Below are 18,809 nucleotides of genomic sequence, written 5' to 3'. Positions count from 1 at the left end.
ATATGCATATATATATAAAAGGGGGACATGTGGGTAGCCACATGTGCCCTCAAGGTTGCTATTGGCATGGCCATAGAGTCTTTGTTAAAAGATAAGTTCCTGCTTCCCTACACCTTAGAGTCTTTGTTAAAAGATGAGTTTTTTCCCTGTGAATCACCCAGAACCTTCCAGATAATGGCTGATTACCATGACAAATAATATAATAATAATAATAAATAAATAGGAAAGATACATCCCCCAATACTCAGTTGGCTAAGGCACCAAACCTCTTTTTCTATATAAAAAAAATCAAATCAGATGCCCTGCTAACCATGAGAAGCAGATTGTTTATGTTTCTTTCACAGGAATCCCGGAAAAAAAAAAAAAAAAACATCTGGACCCCTGCATACTCTGACATCACCAACTAGATGGCACTACAGTGGCACACCCCCTGAAACCCTAGATGTCACCTGACGTGATCTGAAGAACCTGATTCGCAGACTCCAAGGACAGAACTTTTTTACTGCCTGTCTGCCTTTCCTGCTTCTGCTTTGACCTGTCACATTTTTGTGCTTCCAGCTCACTGTCTACAGTAAAGCAGAATCCCAGCGGCTGACCTTCCTCATGCAGCATTTCATCCCCTGGCATTTCTCCCCCTAGTCGCCTACTTTGGACTGAGACTTCTATTGGACTTGCTGGTATACCCTTTGGACACTTTAGACAATTTTACAGCAGCTTCCTTCCCTTCACGTTGCTGGTTTTTCATAGACTGACCCTGAGTAGTTCATAGACTTTACACACTGTTGCCCTGGGCATTAGATAAAAGGAAAGGGGGAGATGCTGGGAAATTGTGCTGATGCAGTCACATCTGCCATGTTGACCCGTCTATTGCTAGTTCCCGCGAGAGTTGGGACATTCTCGGAGTGCCTGTTCTGCCATGTTGTGCCCTCAGGGCATTGTCTATTCCCCGCGATATTTGGAGTGCTTTGGTTACTCCTCCCCCTTCCCATTCTTGCGAGAGCTACTCCCATAAAAGCCCTTCTTCTTCCGCACCTCTCTCTTGCCGGCCTTTCACTTCGGTATTTAGACGCAGGGAAGGTTGCTGCGTGAGGTGGCCATTGTTACTACCTCCACGTGGCCCAACCTGCTTCTCTCTCACCCAACTCTGAGGTGCCAGTGCAAATAAAGATTTGTGTTCCCTCTTCACTCCGGATCTCCTTTCTCTTCTCCGCGGCGCAGCCCGATAAGAAGCTGTGGGGCCGAGCGCCACCTGTCCTCATGACGGCACTCAGGGTGCCCTGACCCCAAACTGGGCATCATGGTCACCGTGGCCATGGAGCCACCCGTGACTGGTCTCCACCTCCTGCTCCCACCATTCCTCCTGGTGTAGAGCTGACGGTCCTCAGCTCTCTCCTTTCTCTCTCCCCTCTATCTCTCCATTTCTCTCCCTCTCCCTCTATTCATCTCTCCCTCTGTCTCTCCATCTCCATTCATCTCTCTCCCTCTGTCTCTCCATCTCCATTCATCTCTCTCCCTCTGTCTCTCCATCTCTCCCTCTATCTCCATTCATCTCTCTCCCTCTGTCTCTCCATCTCTCCCCTCTGTCTTTCTCCCTCTCTCCCTGCTCCGCTCTGGCTGATGGTGGTGCAGGGATTGACCCTGGGACTCTGGAACCTCAGCATGAGAGGCTCTGTGATAACCACTGCACTCTCCCTGTCTGTCTCCTCTCCGTCCAGGAGAGGCGTCCACACCCCGCACTCCCCCGCCTGTCCCCCACTCGCCTTCTCTCCTGGGACATCGCGGCTCTGTGCTGCTGACCCTGAAGCTGGCATTAAGTCCGGCTGCTGTGAGGCTGGGTGTGCGGCCATTGCTGGCTCTGGACGCAGCCATCTGACCTCCACGGGTCTCAGCACTGAAGACCCAGGTCGTGGCTTTTTCCTCACAGACCTGGAGCTGAGATTGATTTCAGAAGAAGAGCAAATCTTCCTCTTCAGACTGAATTTCACGGCCAGGGCAGACAATCGCTGAGGCTCAGGGCCGGGAGGCGGTTCACTGGTCAGCGCACAGGAGCAAAGGCACTGCCGCTCCCCAGAGACTCGCTCTGGGCACAGACGGGACACATGGACACTTCATGGCTTCAGCACAAATTGGGAGATTTCTCATCAGAGGATGTTGTTGTTTTCTAAATTAATTTCTGAACATTTCATTCATTTAAAAAAATATTTTATTTATTTATTAGTGAGAAATATAGGAGGAGAGAGAAAGAACCAGACATCACTCTGGTACATGTGCTGCCGGGGATTGAAGTCAGGACCTCATGCCTGACAGTCTAGTGCACTAGCCACTGCACCATGTCCCAGACCACAATTCATTCATTTTAAAAAATATTTTTATTCCTTTTTGTTGCCCTTGTTTTACTGTGTAGTTACTGTTGTTACTGATGTCGTTGTTGTTGGATAGGACAGAGAGAAATGGAGAGAGGAGGGGAAGACAGAGGGGGAGAGAAAGACACCTGCAGACCTGCTTCACTGCAGCGCCACCGCCCAGCACGATGGATGAGCTCTGCACTCTCAGCTGCAGGCCCTGTATGATCCTGTACCGTCCCTTTGTTCTGGGCGCAGAATCCTTCAAGAGCACGTGCTCTTCCTGCGGCCTGTTGACAACTAATAAAGTTCATCCTTGTTGACTCTGAGTCTCGAACCCGCAACACTCCTTCAATACATGTGACAGAAACGTCTTCAACGCCCCTTTATTATTTATGCCGGGGAGGGAACCCAGAGCCGTCACACAGACTGCAAACCCTGCCGTCTTCTCCTCGAGGTCCTGGGAAGCCACAGCAAGTAAGTGAAAACTGGTGAGTGCTGTCCTCTGGGGAACACAGATCACGGGACCCCAGAAGAGAACGTCCCGTTAACAGCTGCTGGCGGCATCAGAAAGCACGACCCGGAGCACCTGGCAGCCCCACCTCAGAGGACTGAGGTGACCGTGCGTGCAGTGTCTGCGCCATTTTTACTGGGGCTGCTGACAGGGCAGCGCGGGCTCCTGGACCCCACTGATCATCTCCCTGGGACTGTTCTCTCTGCACATTCTCACCTACAACCTTTAATTCGTGTTTTTAATTTCTAACAGGCCAGAGCAACAGGAGGCAGGTTATTTGGGAACTGAAGGACTGAAGGAAGGGGTCTGGGAGACGGCACAGTGGTTCCGCAGAGACTCTACGACCCCAGGTCCAGTCCCCAGCACCACCTTCAGAGCTCAGCAGGGCTCTGGGCTCTCTCTCCGTACATCTTGAATTCAAGTATAAATAAATAAATAGTTTCTAACAGAGAACTGAAGGAAGGAAAACTCCATCACAGAATTAGTGTGAGGCCCACAGCATACTTGACAGGAGTCTGTTCCTCGAAAGCAGCACCGTGCTCAGGGCCAGGGTGGCGCGCCTGGGAGCACACGCCTTGGAGCAGAGTCAGAACCTGCTTCATGCCAGAGCCAGGGTGGGAGCAGCAGCAGGCGGCTCAGACCCACAGCGCTGCAGGCCGTGAGGCACCGCCCAGCGTGAGGGCAGCAGACTTCACAGGAGAGGCAGTGCCAGCAGTCTGCTGAAGGTCCCCGGCTCTGACAGTGCTCCCCGGTTCCCACGTACGTGTGGGCTAAGGGGAGCGTGGAGTTCAGTGAGATGAGGACGTCCGGGCGACTGAGGGACAACACAGTCCACTCACACCTTCTGGCGCGGGGCGCGGGCGGTGGGGTCAAAGGCGTTCTCAGGCGCACTGCACGCGGGAGGCCTTCTCAGTGGCCATCACCCACTGGGTCACTCAAGAACTTCCCAAAGGGGCCGGGTGGTGGCGCACCTGGTTGAGCCCACGTTAGTTACAACGCGCAAGGACCGGGTTCGAGCCCCTGGTCCCACCTGCAGGGGGGAAAGCTTTGTGAGTGGTGAAGCAGGGCTGCAGGGGTCTCTCTCACTCATCTCTCTTGATTGTTGGCTGTCTCTATCCAGTAAATAAATTGAGAATTTCCTGCACAAGGACCCAGGTTCAAGCCCCCTGTCCCAACTGCAGGGGGGAAGCTTTGCAAGTAGTGACGCAGGGGTACGGGGGTCTCTCGGTCTCTCCCCCTCTCTGTCTCCCTCATCTCTGATTTCTGGCTGTCTGTTTCCAGTAAATAAAGATAATCAGAATTTCCTGCACAAGGACCCGGGTTCGAGCCCCCGGTCCCCACCTGCAGGGGGGAAGCTTTGCGAGTGGTGACGCAGGGCTGCGGGGGTCTCTCGGTCTCTCTGCCCCCCCAATTTCTGGCCGTCTCTCTCCAGTAAATAAATAATAAGAGATGAAAAAGAACTCCCCGATCTCACCACAGGCATGGCCGCGGCTGCGCGAGCACACTGGGCCGTCCTAGAGCAGAGCCGCCGCTGGGACAGGACCCGCCACGTCCGCCGCAGCAGCGTGAGGGCTGCCCTCGGCATGGACACGGCTGTGCTTGACAAGACTGAAGTTCTTGGCGAAGGATCGGCCACACCGGGTGCAGCGGAAGGGCCGCTCTCCGCTGTGCACCCTCTGGTGCTGCAGCAGCCCCGAGCTCTGGCTGAAGGCTTTGCCGCACTCGCCGCACCGGTAGGGCCGCTCCCCCGTGTGCACCCGCCTGTGCAGGATGAAGTTGGAGTTGTCGGCGAAGGCCTTCCCACAGACTCCGCACCGGTAGGGCCGCTCCCCCGTGTGCACCCGCCGGTGCTTCACCAGCCTGGCATTCTCGGCGAACGTCTTCCCGCACTCGGCGCACGCGAAGGGCCGGGCCCCGGTGTGCAGCCGCTGGTGTTGGCGCAGCGCGGAGCTCTGGTTGAAGGTCTTGCCGCACTCGCCGCACGCATAGGGCCGCTCCCCGGTGTGGATGCGGTGGTGTTTGAGCAGCGTGGAGCTCTGGCTGAAGGCCTTCCCGCACTCGCGGCAGGTGTAGGGCCGCTCCCTGGTGTGCACTATCTGGTGGATGTTCAGGTTGGACTTCTGGCTGAAGGCCTTCCCGCACACGGCGCAGGAGTGCGGCTTCTCCCCTGTGTGCACCTTGCGGTGCTCCGCGAGCTCCGACTTGCGCCTGAAGGCCTTCCCGCAGTCCCCGCAGCTGAAAGGCTTCTCGGTGCTGTGGACGCTCCAGTGCTGTGTGAGGCTGGGCTTCTGCCCGAAGCGCTTGCCGCACACCTCGCACTCAAACGGCCGCTCCCCGGTGTGGGCCGCCTGGTGGCGCAGCAGCGAGGCCCGCTGGCAGAAAGCCCGCCCGCACTCCCCGCACCTGAACGGCCGCTCCCCGGTGTGCACGCGCCGGTGCTTGGCCAGCCGGCCGCTCTCGGCGAACGACTTCCCGCACTCGGCGCAGGCGAAGGGCCGGGCCCCAGAGTGGATCCTCCGGTGCTGGCTGAGCGCCGAGAAGCGCGTGAAGGCCTTGCCGCACTCACCGCACGCGTAGGGCCGCTCCCCGGTGTGGACGCGGCGGTGCTGGAGGAGGGTGGAACTCTGGCAGAAGGCCTTCCCGCAGTCGCCGCATGCGTAGGGCCTCTCTTTGGTGTGGACCCTGTGGTGGACGACGAGGTTGGACTTGCGGCTGAAGGACTTTCCGCAGGCCCCGCAGCCGTAAGGCCGCTCCCCGGTGTGCACTCTCTGGTGTGTGACGAGGTTGGAGCTGCGAGTGAAGGACTTCCCGCACACCTCACACTCGTAGGGCCTCGAGGGCCTCGCCCTGCTGCGAACGGGCCTCGGCCGCACGGGGGCCACCTCAGGCTCCGGCTCTGGCTTCGGAAGCGGTGCTCCACAGCCCCCGGGCACCGGCGGCCTCCGATGGGGTCTCTGACTGTGGCCGGAGCCGTCGTCTCTGCTCTGGGAGTTCCCCAGCGTGTTGAACAGAAAGCAGCTTTCTCTCAGGAGGCTGTGGAGCCAAGCGAGTGTTCGTTTGCTGCAGGAGGCTCCAGTGCAGCCTCTCAGACCGTGAAAAGTAGCCCCGCCTGGGGCCGGCCGCTGCCTGGGAGACTCGGCGTCGGACGAGAGGTGCTCTCCCACCGCCCTGAGGCGGGAGGGCTTCTCCCCACACCAGGCCCCATCCGCACCGCTTGCCAAGGGCTCCGTTCCGGGGTGAAGGTCGGGGCAGACTCGCAGCTGGTCCCTGCTCGACCCCAGATTCCTAGGTTCCCGTGGAGAACGTGTTCTTGGGTGGCCGGCCGAGGGCAAGACGTCCTCTGCCACCAGGCCACACACGCCGCAGGGGAGGGCCTTCCGGGAGGGCAGGTGCGTCTGAGGAGGACCGCCCCGGGACACTCCCAGCTGCAGCACAGAGATGCTCCGCTCAGAAGGCCCCTCATCCTCCGCTCCATGGCCGCAGCCTGCAAGCAAGAAACGTCCGTGAGCGGGTGCTGACTCTGGTGGGGGAGAGCAAGTCCGGACACTGGCAGGTGCCTCATGCCCCCAGGACAAGTCCACGTCCAGACCCCGAGGGGCCTAGCCACTCACAGCACAAGGAGCACGTGTGGGGTCAGGCAGGGGCTGCCTGGCTGAGCGCTCACATCACAGTGCTCCAGGACCCCGGTTCGAGCCTCAGTCCCCACCTGCGGGCGGAAAGCTCCACGAGTGGTGGAGCAGGGTGGCAGGCGTCTGTCTGTCTCCTCCTCGCCTCTCAATTTCCCCGTCTCTCTGTGATCAGTAAGTAAAAGCACATGGTGACAGGGCCCGCGGGTGGGTCACGAGGGTGGCGGCCGAGGGGAGAGTGGACTCGCTCCCACGCAGACAGCTGTGCGGGAGAGTGCCGTGCGCACAGGAACCGCAGCCTAGAAGACACAGCTGTCTCACTTCACAGGCGGTGAAGCAGGTCTGCAGGTGTCTGTCTTCCCCTCCTCTCTACATTTCGTTGTCCTATCCAACAACAACGACATCAACAACAATAACTACAACAACAATAAAAACAAGGGCAACAAAAGGGAAAATAAACATTTTAAAAAAAAGAAGACAGCTCTCCCTAACTTCATCTGCTCTGTTCCTGCCTCTGAGCTCTGCTTTATTAAATAATTTGTCCTGCTTCTATATCTCACTGCTTTCCAGCCACCAGGTTCCAGGTGCTGCCATGACACCACCCTGACCTCCCTGGGCAGACGCCCTCACCCTGTGTCCTGGAGCCTCCCCTCCCCAGAGCCCTGCCCCACTAGGGACAGACAGACACAGGCTGGGGGTGTGGATCCACCTGCCAACACCCACATCCAGTGGAGAAGCAATGACAGAAGCCAGGACTCCCACCTTCTGCTCCCCATAGAGAACTTTGGGGGGAGTCGGGTGGTGGCGCAGCTGGTTAAGTGCAGGTGGCGCAAAGCGCAGGGACCGGCGTAAGGATCCCAGTTCGAGCCCCCGGCTCCCCACCTGCAGGGGAGTCACTTCACAGGTGGTGAAGCAGGTCTGCAGGTGTCTGTCTTTCTCTCCCCGTCTGTCTCCCCTCCTCTCTCCATTTCTCTCTGTCCTGTCCAGCAACAGCAGCAGCGTTAGAGAGGGGTCATGTCGTGAAAGGAAAAATACGTGGGTCATGTCAGGGTCCCATCATGCGCAGGTGGCATCTGGAGCAAGGCAGCACATGCTGGGGTGGGCGTAGAGGCCCAGCGAACGTCGCGGGAGGAAGAGGCCACACGCAAGACTGGGGACCGCACCCGTCTGCTGGGGAGACTGAGCGCACAGGCGGGTGAGGGGGTGCCCAGCCCGCGTCCAGCAGCTCGGGTGTGGGGACTGGCGAGGGCCGAGAGGGGGAGAGGAGAGAGCAAGCCGGGGGGGGGGTGTGAGGGCCTCACCCAGGGACAGAAGGAGCCCCAAGTTCTCCAGCATCACCGTGTGGTACAGGAGTCTCTGCGCCTCGCCGAGCAGCTCCCACTCGTCCAGGGAGAAGAATACAGCCACGTCCTCAAAGGCCACGCCGCTCTGCTGCCGGAGATGGGAGAGACCAGAGACAACTCAGCTCTCAGGAGCCACGACGCCCGTCCCCGGCACCAAACCCACCGACCGGCGCCCCCGGTGTCCTTGGAACGTTGGTGGATCCGACCATGGTCGAGGGGAGCGAGAGACATCGGGCACTGCAGCCATGAAGAGCGCGTGATGGGGCCCGGGGAACATGTCCCCTGCTCACGGGTGAGCGCACGGCTACCCGCCACAGGTCTGAATCGTGGTGAACCCCGACAGCCATTTAAACACCAGGTCTATGGGGGAGACCATGGCCAGTGGAGAAGCAGGTCTGCAGGTGTCTGTCTTTCTCTCCCCCTCTCTGTCTTCCCCTCCTCTCTATATTTCTCTCTGTCCTACCCAACAACATCAATAATAACTACAATAATAAAAAACAACAAGGACAACAAAAGGGAATAAATATTTAAAACAAAAGAAAAAGATGTATGGAAAAGATATTCTTGAGGAGAGGGCAGACAGCATGATGGTTCTGCAAACAGACTCTCCTGCCTGAGGCTCCGAGGCCCCAGGTTCAATTCCATGCACCACCAGCAGCCAGGGCTCAGCTGGGCTCTGGGGGAAAAAAAAAATTCTTCATGTATTGTGTTTTTATTTATTTATTATTGGATAGAGACAGAGAGATATGAGAGAGGGAGAGACAGAGAGACACCTGCAGCCCAGGTAGGAAGCTTGAACCTGGGCCCTTGCGTATTGTAACGTGCGAGTCTAACCAGGTCCGCTACTGCCTGGCCCCTTAATAAATCCTAAAAAAAAGACCAAAAAGTACTTTAAAGGCAGGGGGGGACAGGTGGGGGCGCACCTGCCTGAGCACACATTACAGTGCTCAGGGACCTGGGTTCGAGTCCTGGGTCCCCACCTGGGGCCGTGAGGAAGCTCCCATGTTCCCGTGGGGAATGTGTCCACCACAGGAAGGGGGAGGAACAGAAGGCAAACAGCAGGCGGAGAGGAGGGAAGGGGAGGGAAGGGGAGGGGAGGGGAGGAGAGGGGAGAGAGGAGAGGAGAGGGGAGGGGAGGGGAGGGGAGGGGGAGAGGGGAGGGGAGCAGAGGGGAAGAGAGGGGAGGGAGAAGAGAGTTGAGAGCAGGCACCTGGAGAGGAAGTGCTGCCCAGCAGTCTCCCCACACAGCTCTGGGACGCGCCACCACCGGCTTCCTCTCCCCAGTGATTGGTTGTTTATTTTGAATTTCCAGAGCCCTGCTGAGCCCTGGCTGAAGGTGGTGCTGGGGATCGAACCTGGGGCCTGAGAGCCGCAGGCGAGAGAGTCCTGTGCGGACCCCTGTAACGTCTCCTGGCCCACCACAGCTTTGTATGCGTGTGTGACCAGGCTTCCAAACGCAACGGAGACTCAGCACCTCTGGGAAAGGCCGTTTAGCTCAAAGCTGGTACTGAGAGAGAAAGGCAACAAGACACTGACCAAACAGACAACAGAGTCACACGCTCAGGACACGGTCACCCACACAACACACCATCCTGTGGACAGGCCCTGGATGAGCGTCCCGGACGCCTGGACACAGCCAGGCACAGAACTGTCAGGCCTGGAAAGCCGTGCTGGGCCCCCTAGTGCAGGGCGCAGGGCGCAGAGCCCCGAAGCTGAAGGCAGGCCTCCATCCACACCTCTCCAGGGCCCTGCTCTCACCCTCGGGACTCTGCTCCTCACCACACGAGCACATGCGCACACACACACACACACGCACACGGATCCTAACATACACACTGTCACACACACACACACGTACAGTCACACACACGTACACACACTCACACTGTCACAGACACACATGTACAGTCACACACACACACACTCATGCACTCACACTGTCGCACACATACACACTCAGTCACACACATATGCACACACAGTCACACACTCACATGTACAGTCACACACGTACACTCACACACACTCAAATGCATTCAGTGTCACACACATACACAGTCACACACATGCACACTCACACACTCACACTATCACACTCACACTGTCTCACACACACACACACACACACATACATGCTGGAATCACTACTTCCTCCCAGCGGCTGAGAAGCCCAGGTCTGTGGGCTTTGGTACGAGGAGGCAGGAGCTGCTCCTCAGGCTTCCTCTCTGGCTGCTCTGCACATCAGGGAAGCTCCTGGGGCATCTGCTTGTCTGTGTTTTCCAGAGCCCTGCTCAGCTCTGGCTGATAGTGGTACAGGGGACTGAACCTGGGACTCCGGGGCCTCGGGCAGGAGAGTCTGTTTGCAGAACTCTCCTGCTATCTACCCACCCAAATCTATTGCTAAGTCACAATACGAGTCCAAGCTACTTTTTAAAAAACCTGTACTTTTCTAATTTTTTAAAAAATATTTATTCCCTTTTGTTGCCCTTGTTGTTTTATTGCTGTAGTTACTGTTGTTGTTATTGCTGTCATTGTTGGACAGGACAGAGAGAAATGGAGAGAGGAGGGGAAGACAGAGAGGGGGAGAGAAAGACAGACACCTGCAGACCTGCTTCACCGCCTGTGAAGCGACTCCCCTGCAGGTGGGGAGCTGGGGGCTCGAACCAAGATCCTCACGCCGGTCCTTGCACTTGGCGCCACATGTGCTTATTCCGCTGCACCGCCGCCCGACTCCCTCTTCTCCGATTTTCATTTAGTTAATTAATTAGTCACCAGACTGCTCCTCAGCTCTGGTGTGTTGCGGCAGGAGACTGAACCTGGGACTTTGGAGCCTCAGGCAGGAGGGTCTCTTTGCAGAGCCATTATGCTGTCTTCCACGACTCCTCTCTCTCTCTCTCTCTCTCTCTCTCACTCTCTCAAGTGTTGTTTCCTCCTGCAGGTGGAGCAGCAGCTTGAACCCGGGGCCCTGTGCACTGTAGCGTGTGCACTTATCCAGGTACACCGCGGCCTGGCCTGGCCTCCCTCTCAATTTCTAGCTGCCCTGTCAAAGAAAATTTAAAAAAAAGGAAAAATGGCTGTTGGGAGCGGTGGATTCCTGTGCCGGTACTGAGCTCCAGCCCTGACCCTGGTGACAATAAACAGTCAGAAGCAGGAAGGAGGGAAAAGGAGGGAAGAACGGCATGGCTAGTGGAGCGGTGCTCTGTGCCTGTGTCCTGTCACTTGGTGCGGGGTGGCCGGGCTTCGGGGGTTCGGGGATCAGGCGCTGGAGCCGCGGGTTTCCCGCCTGCGCCTCCAGCTCTGGTCCCCGGCGCGTGTCCACACAGGCACCCCGGGTCCCCCGCGAGGCTCTGCGGCGTGGGAAGTAGACCACGCTCTGCAGGTGCTGCCCTCCGAGTGCCCGGCCAGTGGGCACTGTTCCGGCGCTAGAGCTGCCAGGGAGCTGAGTATCCACAGTGCACTGGGCGTCCTCATGCCCGCCCAGGACGCCAAACCAGCTCTAAGATGCACTTTCTGGGTGTGTGGATCCACCTGCCCACACCCATATCCAGCGGGGAAGCAGTTACAGAAGCCAGAACTCCCACCGTCTGTGCCCCATAGAGATCCTGGGTCCCTGCTCCGAGGGAGAAAGAACAGGGAGTCATCGGGGGTCACGGGCGACGGTGCCCACATCACCCACCATGTGCAAGGACCCGGGTGTGAGCCCCGCTCCCCACCTACATGGAGGACACTTCGTGAGCACTGACGCAGGGCTGCAGGTGTCTCTGTGTCTCTCTGTCCCCCACAACTTCTCTCTGTCCTTGACAAAACACAAAACAATATGGAAGCTTCCGGCGGAGGGGGTGGGACACGGGTGGTGGGGACTGTGCCTCTGTGTGTGAGTTTACGATTGTGTGAATCACTAATAAAGAACTGAAGCTTCAAAAAGGAAGACTTTGCATTACTGAAAGCCTTAGTGTGTTTGTCTGACTGACACAGAGGGAGACAGAGAAGCGGACGGCTCCATGCGTGAGAAGCCAGGTGGGACTCCGGGCCTCACACTGCTCACGGCGACTCCTGACCACGTCTCTCCCCTAGAGAGCTCACGGGGTCAGGTTAGATGGACGCGGTCCCACCCAGGTGCACTAAGGTGGAGAAAGACGGCAGCAGACCCTGGGGAACACCCCACTACCACGATGACTGCACCTGCTCACTGGGTCAGTGCTGATCCTCAGTCCCTCCCTCCCTCCCTGTGACCTCCTCACTGGGTCAGTGCTGGACCCTCAGTCCCTCCCTCCCTCACTGTGACCTCCTCACTGGGTCAGTGCTGATCCTCAGTCCCTCCCTCCCTCACTGAGACCTCCTCACTGGGTCAGTGCTGATCCTCAGTCCCTCCCTCCCTCACTGAGACCTCCTCACTGGGTCAGTGCTGATCCTCAGTCCCTCCCTCCCTCACTGAGACCTGCTCACTGGGTCAGTGCTGATCCTCAGTCCCTCCCTCCCTCCCTGTGACCTCCTCACTGGGTCAGTGCTGATCCTCAGTCCCTCCCTCCCTCACTGTGACCTGCTCACTGGGTCAGTGCTGATCCTCAGTCCCTCCCTCCCTCACTGTGACCTCCTCACTGGGTCAGTGCTGATCCTCAGTCCCTCCCTCCCTCCCTGTGACCTCCTCACTGGGTCAGTGCTGATCCTCAGTCCCTCCCTCCCTCACTGTGACCTCCTCACTGGGTCAGTGCTGGACCCTCAGTCCCTCCCTCCCTCACTGTGACTCCTCACTGGGTCAGTGCTGATCCTCAGTCCCTCCCTCCCTCCCTGTGACCTCCTCACTGGGTCAGTGCTGATCCTCAGTCCCTCCCTCCCTCACTGTGACCTCCTCACTGGGTCAGTGCTGGACCCTCAGTCCCTCCCTCCCTCACTGTGACTCCTCACTGGGTCAGTGCTGACACTCAGTCCCTCCCTCCCTCACTGTGACCTCCTCACTGGGTCAGTGCTGACCCTCAGTCCCTCCCTCCCTCACTGTGACCTCCTCATTGGGTCAGTGCTGACCCTCAGTCCCTCCCTCCCTCACTGTGACTCCTCACTGGGTCAGTGCTGACCCTCAGTCCCTCCCTCCCTCACTGTGACCTCCTCATTGGGTCAGTGCTGACACTCAGTCCCTCCCTCCCTCACTGTGACCTGCTCACTGGGTCAGTGCTGATCCTCAGTCCCTCCCTCCCTCCCTGTGACCTCCTCACTGGGTCAGTGCTGATCCTCAGTCCCTCCCTCCCTCACTGTGACCTCCTCACTGGGTCAGTGCTGATCCTCAGTCCCTCCCTCCCTCACTGTGACCTCCTCACTGGGTCAGTGCTGATCCTCAGTCCCTCCCTCCCTCCCTGTGACCTCCTCACTGGGTCAGTGCTGATCCTCAGTCCCTCCCTCCCTCACTGTGACCTCCTCACTGGGTCAGTGCTGGACCCTCAGTCCCTCCCTCCCTCACTGTGACCTCCTCACTGGGTCAGTGCTGATCCTCAGTCCCTCCCTCCCTCACTGTGACTCCTCACTGGGTCAGTGCTGACACTCAGTCCCTCCCTCCCTCACTCTGACCTCCTCACTGGGTCAGTGCTGATCCTCAGTCCCTCCCTCCCTCACTCTGACCTCCTCACTGGCTCAGTGCTGACCCTCAGTCCCTCCCTCCCTCACTGTGACCTCCTCACTGGGTCAGTGCTGACACTCAGTCCCTCCCTCCCTCACTGTGACCTCCTCACTGGGTCAGTGCTGGACCCTCAGTCCCTCCCTTCCTCACTGTGACCTCCTCACTGGGTCAGTGCTGATCCTCAGTCCCTCCCTCCCTCACTGAGACCTCCTCACTGGGTCAGTGCTGATCCTCAGTCCCTCCCTCCCTCACTGAGACCTCCTCACTGGGTCAGTGCTGATCCTCAGTCCCTCCCTCCCTCACGCGACCTCCTCACTGGGTCAGTGCTGATCCTCAGTCCCTCCCTCCCTCACTGTGACCTCCTCACTGGGTCAGTGCTGATCCTCAGTCCCTCCCTCCCTCACTGTGACTCCTCACTGGGTCAGTGCTGACACTCAGTCCCTCCCTCACTGTGACCTCCTCACTGGGTCAGTGCTGACACTCAGTCCCTCCCTCACTGTGACCTCCTCACTGGGTCAGTGCTGATCCTCAGTCCCTCCCTCCCTCACTGTGACCTCCTCACTGGGTCAGTGCTGATCCTCAGTCCCTCCCTCCCTCCCTCCCTGTGACCTCCTCACTGGGTCAGTGCTGATCCTCAGTCCCTCCCTCCCTCACTGTGACCTGCTCACTGGCTCAGTGCTGATCCTCAGTCCCTCCCTCCCTCCCTGTGACCTGCTCACTGGGTCAGTGCTGATCCTCAGTCCCTCCCTCCCTCACTGTGACCTCCTCACTGGGTCAGTGCTGACCCTCAGTCCCTCCCTCCCTCACTGTGACCTCCTCACTGGGTCAGTGCTGACACTCAGTCCCTCCCTCCCTCACTGTGACCTCCTCACTGGGTCAGTGCTGATCCTCAGTCCCTCCCTCCCTCCCTGAGACCTCCTCACTGGGTCAGTGCTGATCCTCAGTCCCTCCCTCCCTCACTGAGACCTCCTCACTGGGTCAGTGCTGATCCTCAGTCCCTCCCTCCCTCACTGAGACCTGCTCACTGGGTCAGTGCTGATCCTCAGTCCCTCCCTCCCTCCCTGTGACCTCCTCACTGGGTCAGTGCTGATCCTCAGTCCCTCCCTCCCTCACTGTGACCTGCTCACTGGGTCAGTGCTGATCCTCAGTCCCTCCCTCCCTCCCTGTGACCTGCTCACTGGGTCAGTGCTGATCCTCAGTCCCTCCCTCCCTCACTGTGACCTCCTCACTGGGTCAGTGCTGACACTCAGTCCCTCCCTCCCTCACTGTGACCTGCTCACTGGGTCAGTGCTGATCCTCAGTCCCTCCCTCCCTCACTGTGACCTCCTCACTGGCTCAGTGCTGATCCTCAGTCCCTCCCTCCCTCACTGTGACCTCCTCACTGGGTCAGTGCTGACACTCAGTCCCTCCCTCCCTCACTGTGACCTCCTCACTGGGTCAGTGCTGACACTCAGTCCCTCCCTCCCTCACTGTGACCTCCTCACTGGGTCAGTGCTGATCCTCAGTCCCTCCCTCCCTCCCTGAGACCTCCTCACTGGGTCAGTGCTGATCCTCAGTCCCTCCCTCCCTCACTGAGACCTCCTCACTGGGTCAGTGCTGATCCTCAGTCCCTCCCTCCCTCACTGAGACCTGCTCACTGGGTCAGTGCTGATCCTCAGTCCCTCCCTCCCTCCCTGTGACCTCCTCACTGGGTCAGTGCTGATCCTCAGTCCCTCCCTCCCTCACTGTGACCTGCTCACTGGGTCAGTGCTGATCCTCAGTCCCTCCCTCCCTCCCTGTGACCTGCTCACTGGGTCAGTGCTGATCCTCAGTCCCTCCCTCCCTCACTGTGACCTCCTCACTGGGTCAGTGCTGACACTCAGTCCCTCCCTCCCTCACTGTGACCTCCTCACTGGCTCAGTGCTGATCCTCAGTCCCTCCCTCCCTCACTGTGACCTCCTCACTGGGTCAGTGCTGACACTCAGTCCCTCCCTCCCTCACTGTGACCTCCTCACTGGGTCAGTGCTGATCCTCAGTCCCTCCCTCCCTCACTGTGACCTCCTCACTGGGTCAGTGCTGATCCTCAGTCCCTCCCTCCCTCATGCGACCTCCTCACTGGGTCAGTGCTGGACCCTAAGTCCCTCCCTCCCTCACTGTGACTCCTCACTGGGACAGTGCTGACCCTCAGTCCCTCCCTCACTGTGACCTCCTCACTGGGTCAGTGCTGATCCTCAGTCCCTCCCTCCCTCACTGTGACCTCCTCACTGGGTCAGTGCTGATCCTCAGTCCCTCCCTCCCTCACTGTGACTCCTCACTGGGTCAGTGCTGACCCTCAGTCCCTCCCTCCCTCACTGTGACCTGCTCACTGGGTCAGTGCTGGACACTCAGTCCCTCCCTCCCTCACTGTGACCTGCTCACTGGGTCAGTGCTGATCCTCAGTCCCTCCCTCCCTCCCTGTGACCTCCTCACTGGGTCAGTGCTGATCCTCAGTCCCTCCCTCCCTCATGCGACCTCCTCACTGGGTCAGTGCTGGACCCTCAGTCCCTCCCTCCCTCACTGTGACTCCTCACTGGGTCAGTGCTGACACTCAGTCCCTCCCTCCCTCACTCTGACCTCCTCACTGGGTCAGTGCTGATCCTCAGTCCCTCCCTCCCTCACTCTGACCTCCTCACTGGCTCAGTGCTGACCCTCAGTCCCTCCCTCCCTCACTGTGACCTCCTCACTGGGTCAGTGCTGACACTCAGTCCCTCCCTCCCTCACTGTGACCTCCTCACTGGGTCAGTGCTGGACCCTCAGTCCCTCCCTTCCTCACTGTGACCTCCTCACTGGGTCAGTGCTGATCCTCAGTCCCTCCCTCCCTCACTGAGACCTCCTCACTGGGTCAGTGCTGATCCTCAGTCCCTCCCTCCCTCACTGAGACCTCCTCACTGGGTCAGTGCTGATCCTCAGTCCCTCCCTCCCTCACGCGACCTCCTCACTGGGTCAGTGCTGATCCTCAGTCCCTCCCTCCCTCACTGTGACCTCCTCACTGGGTCAGTGCTGATCCTCAGTCCCTCCCTCCCTCATGCGACCTCCTCACTGGGTCAGTGCTGGACCCTCAGTCCCTCCCTCCCTCACTGTGACCTGCTCACTGGGTCAGTGCTGATCCTCAGTCCCTCCCTCCCTCACTGAGACCTCCTCACTGGGTCAGTGCTGATCCTCAGTCCCTCCCTCCCTCACTGTGACCTCCTCACTGGGTCAGTGCTGATCCTCAGTCCCTCCCTCCCTCACTGTGACCTCCTCACTGGGTCAGTGCTGATCCTCAGTCCCTCCCTCCCTCACTGTGACCTCCTCACTGGGTCAGTGCTGGACCCTCAGTCCCTCCCTCCCTCACTGTGACCTCCTCACTGGGTCAGTGCTGACCCTCAGTCCCTCCCTCCCTCACTGTGACCTGCTCACTGGGTCAGTGCTGACACTCAGTCCCTCCCTCCCTCACTGTGACCTCCTCACTGGGTCAGTGCTGACCCTCAGTCCCTCCCTCCCTCACTGTGACCTCCTCACTGGGTCAGTGCTGATCCTCAGTCCCTCCCTCCCTCACTGTGACCTCCTCACTGGGTCAGTGCTGATCCTCAGTCCCTCCCTCCCTCATGCGACCTCCTCACTGGGTCAGTGCTGATCCTCAGTCCCTCCCTCCCTCACTGTGACCTCCTCACTGGGTCAGTGCTGGACCCTCAGTCCCTCCCTCCCTCACTGTGACCTCCTCACTGGGTCAGTGCTGACCCTCAGTCCCTCCCTCCCTCACTGTGACCTGCTCACTGGGTCAGTGCTGACACTCAGTCCCTCCCTCCCTCACTGTGACCTCCTCACTGGGTCAGTGCTGACCCTCAGTCCCTCCCTCCCTCACTGTGACCTCCTCACTGGGTCAGTGCTGATCCTCAGTCCCTCCCTCCCTCACTGTGACCTCCTCACTGGGTCAGTGCTGATCCTCAGTCCCTCCCTCCCTCACTGTGACCTCCTCACTGGGTCAGTGCTGATCCTCAGTCCCTCCCTCCCTCACTGTGACCTCCTCACTGGGTCAGTGCTGGACCCTCAGTCCCTCCCTCCCTCACTGTGACCTCCTCACTGGGTCAGTGCTGACCCTCAGTCCCTCCCTCCCTCACTGTGACCTGCTCACTGGGTCAGTTCTGATCCTCAGTCCCTCTCTCCCTCACTGTGACCTCCTCACTGGGTCAGTGCTGACACTCAGTCCCTCCCTCACTGTGACCTCCTCACTGGGTCAGTGCTGATCCTCAGTCCCTCCCTCCCTCACTGTGACCTCCTCACTGGGTCAGTGCTGATCCTCAGTCCCTCCCTCCCTCACTGTGACCTCCTCACTGGGTCAGTGCTGACCCTCAGTCCCTCCCTCCCTCACTGTGACTCCTCACTGGGTCAGTGCTGATCCTCAGTCCCTCCCTCCCTCACTGTGACCTGCTCACTGGGTCAGTGCTGACACTCAGTCCCTCCCTCCCTCACTGTGACCTCCTCACTGGGTCAGTGCTGACCCTCAGTCCCTCCCTCCCTCACTGTGACCTCCTCACTGGGTCAGTTCTGATCCTCAGTCCCTCTCTCCCTCACTGTGACCTCCTCACTGGGTCAGTGCTGACACTCAGTCCCTCCCTCACTGTGACCTCCTCACTGGGTCAGTGCTGATCCTCAGTCCCTCCCTCCCTCACTGTGACCTCCTCACTGGGTCAGTGCTGATCCTCAGTCCCTCCCTCCCTCACTGTGACCTCCTCACTGGGTCAGTGCTGATCCTCAGTCCCTCCCTCCCTCACTGTGACCTCCTCACTGGGTCAGTGCTGACCCTCAGTCCCTCTCTCCCTCATGCGACCTCCTCAGCGGCGCCATGCCGGACCCTCTCCCTCAGGTGACCCCTCGGCTCCGCGGCGTCCCCCTCACCCCCTCTTGGCCTCTCACCTCAGCGAGAGCCGCCATCCCGAAGGCCAGTCGCGTTGGCCACTCCGCGCAGCCGCCTCAGAAACAGCAACGACAGCAGTGACGTCATTCTCTGCCGCCACCGGAAGTCCCTCCTACTGCCTTCTTCTGCCGGAAGCGCCTTTGTCCGGCACCTGCACGGGCTGCTGGGCGCGCTCTTCCCCCGCGGCCTTCTGGGTAATGTAGTTTCCCGGCCGCGGGCCCGGCTCCTGTAGGCGTGTGCAGTGCGAGCTGCCTGGGGCAGAAAACTGACCAGTCAGTGAGGGGACGAGACAGAGATAGTGAGAGGGGGGACAGAGATATCGTGAGGGGAGAGACAGAGATAGGGGGAGAGACAGAGATATCGTGAGGGGAGAGAGATTGTGAGGGGAGAGACAGTGAGGGGACGAGACAGTGAGGGGAGGAGACTGAGATAGTGAGGGGGAGAGACATAGTGAGGGGAGG

General features: G+C 59.1%; 1 protein-coding gene across 2 annotated transcripts; it reads right to left on the bottom strand.

The window, feature by feature from the left end:
- Positions 1 to 2,710: 2,710 nt before the first annotated feature.
- Positions 2,711 to 18,537, bottom strand: LOC103127031 (zinc finger protein 345-like). Of its 2 annotated transcripts, none has more exons than XR_009544935.1 (4): positions 18,348 to 18,537; positions 7,784 to 7,913; positions 4,198 to 6,340; positions 2,711 to 4,031 (listed from the first exon to the last, which is right to left on the bottom strand). XR_009544935.1 is itself a non-coding variant. In XM_060172484.1 (4 exons), the coding sequence occupies exons 1-3, from the start codon at positions 18,363 to 18,365 to the stop codon at positions 4,371 to 4,373; spliced, it is 2,118 nt and encodes a 705-aa protein (XP_060028467.1). In that variant the 5' UTR covers positions 18,366 to 18,537; the 3' UTR covers positions 2,711 to 3,886; positions 4,331 to 4,370. The 2 variants fall into 2 exon arrangements, 1 of the variants encoding a protein (XP_060028467.1); XM_060172484.1 differs by having other exon boundaries at positions 2,711 to 3,886; positions 4,331 to 6,340.
- Positions 18,538 to 18,809: the final 272 nt, after the last annotated feature.

The sequence above is a fragment of the Erinaceus europaeus genome, chromosome 2, assembly GCF_950295315.1.
Source record: "Erinaceus europaeus chromosome 2, mEriEur2.1, whole genome shotgun sequence".
NCBI classification, from domain to species: Eukaryota; Metazoa; Chordata; class Mammalia; order Eulipotyphla; family Erinaceidae; genus Erinaceus; species Erinaceus europaeus.
Note: the sequence above shows the minus strand (reverse complement) of the source record. Positions and strands in the feature narration are given on the sequence as shown.

Excerpts from the sequence above, each read along its gene's own strand:
- LOC103127031 (XM_060172484.1), bottom strand. Across the intron at positions 6,341-7,783 it reads GGGGCTCCTTCTGTCCCTGG|GCTGCGGCCATGGAGCGGAG; the intron begins GTGAGGCCCTCA and ends TCTTGCTTGCAG.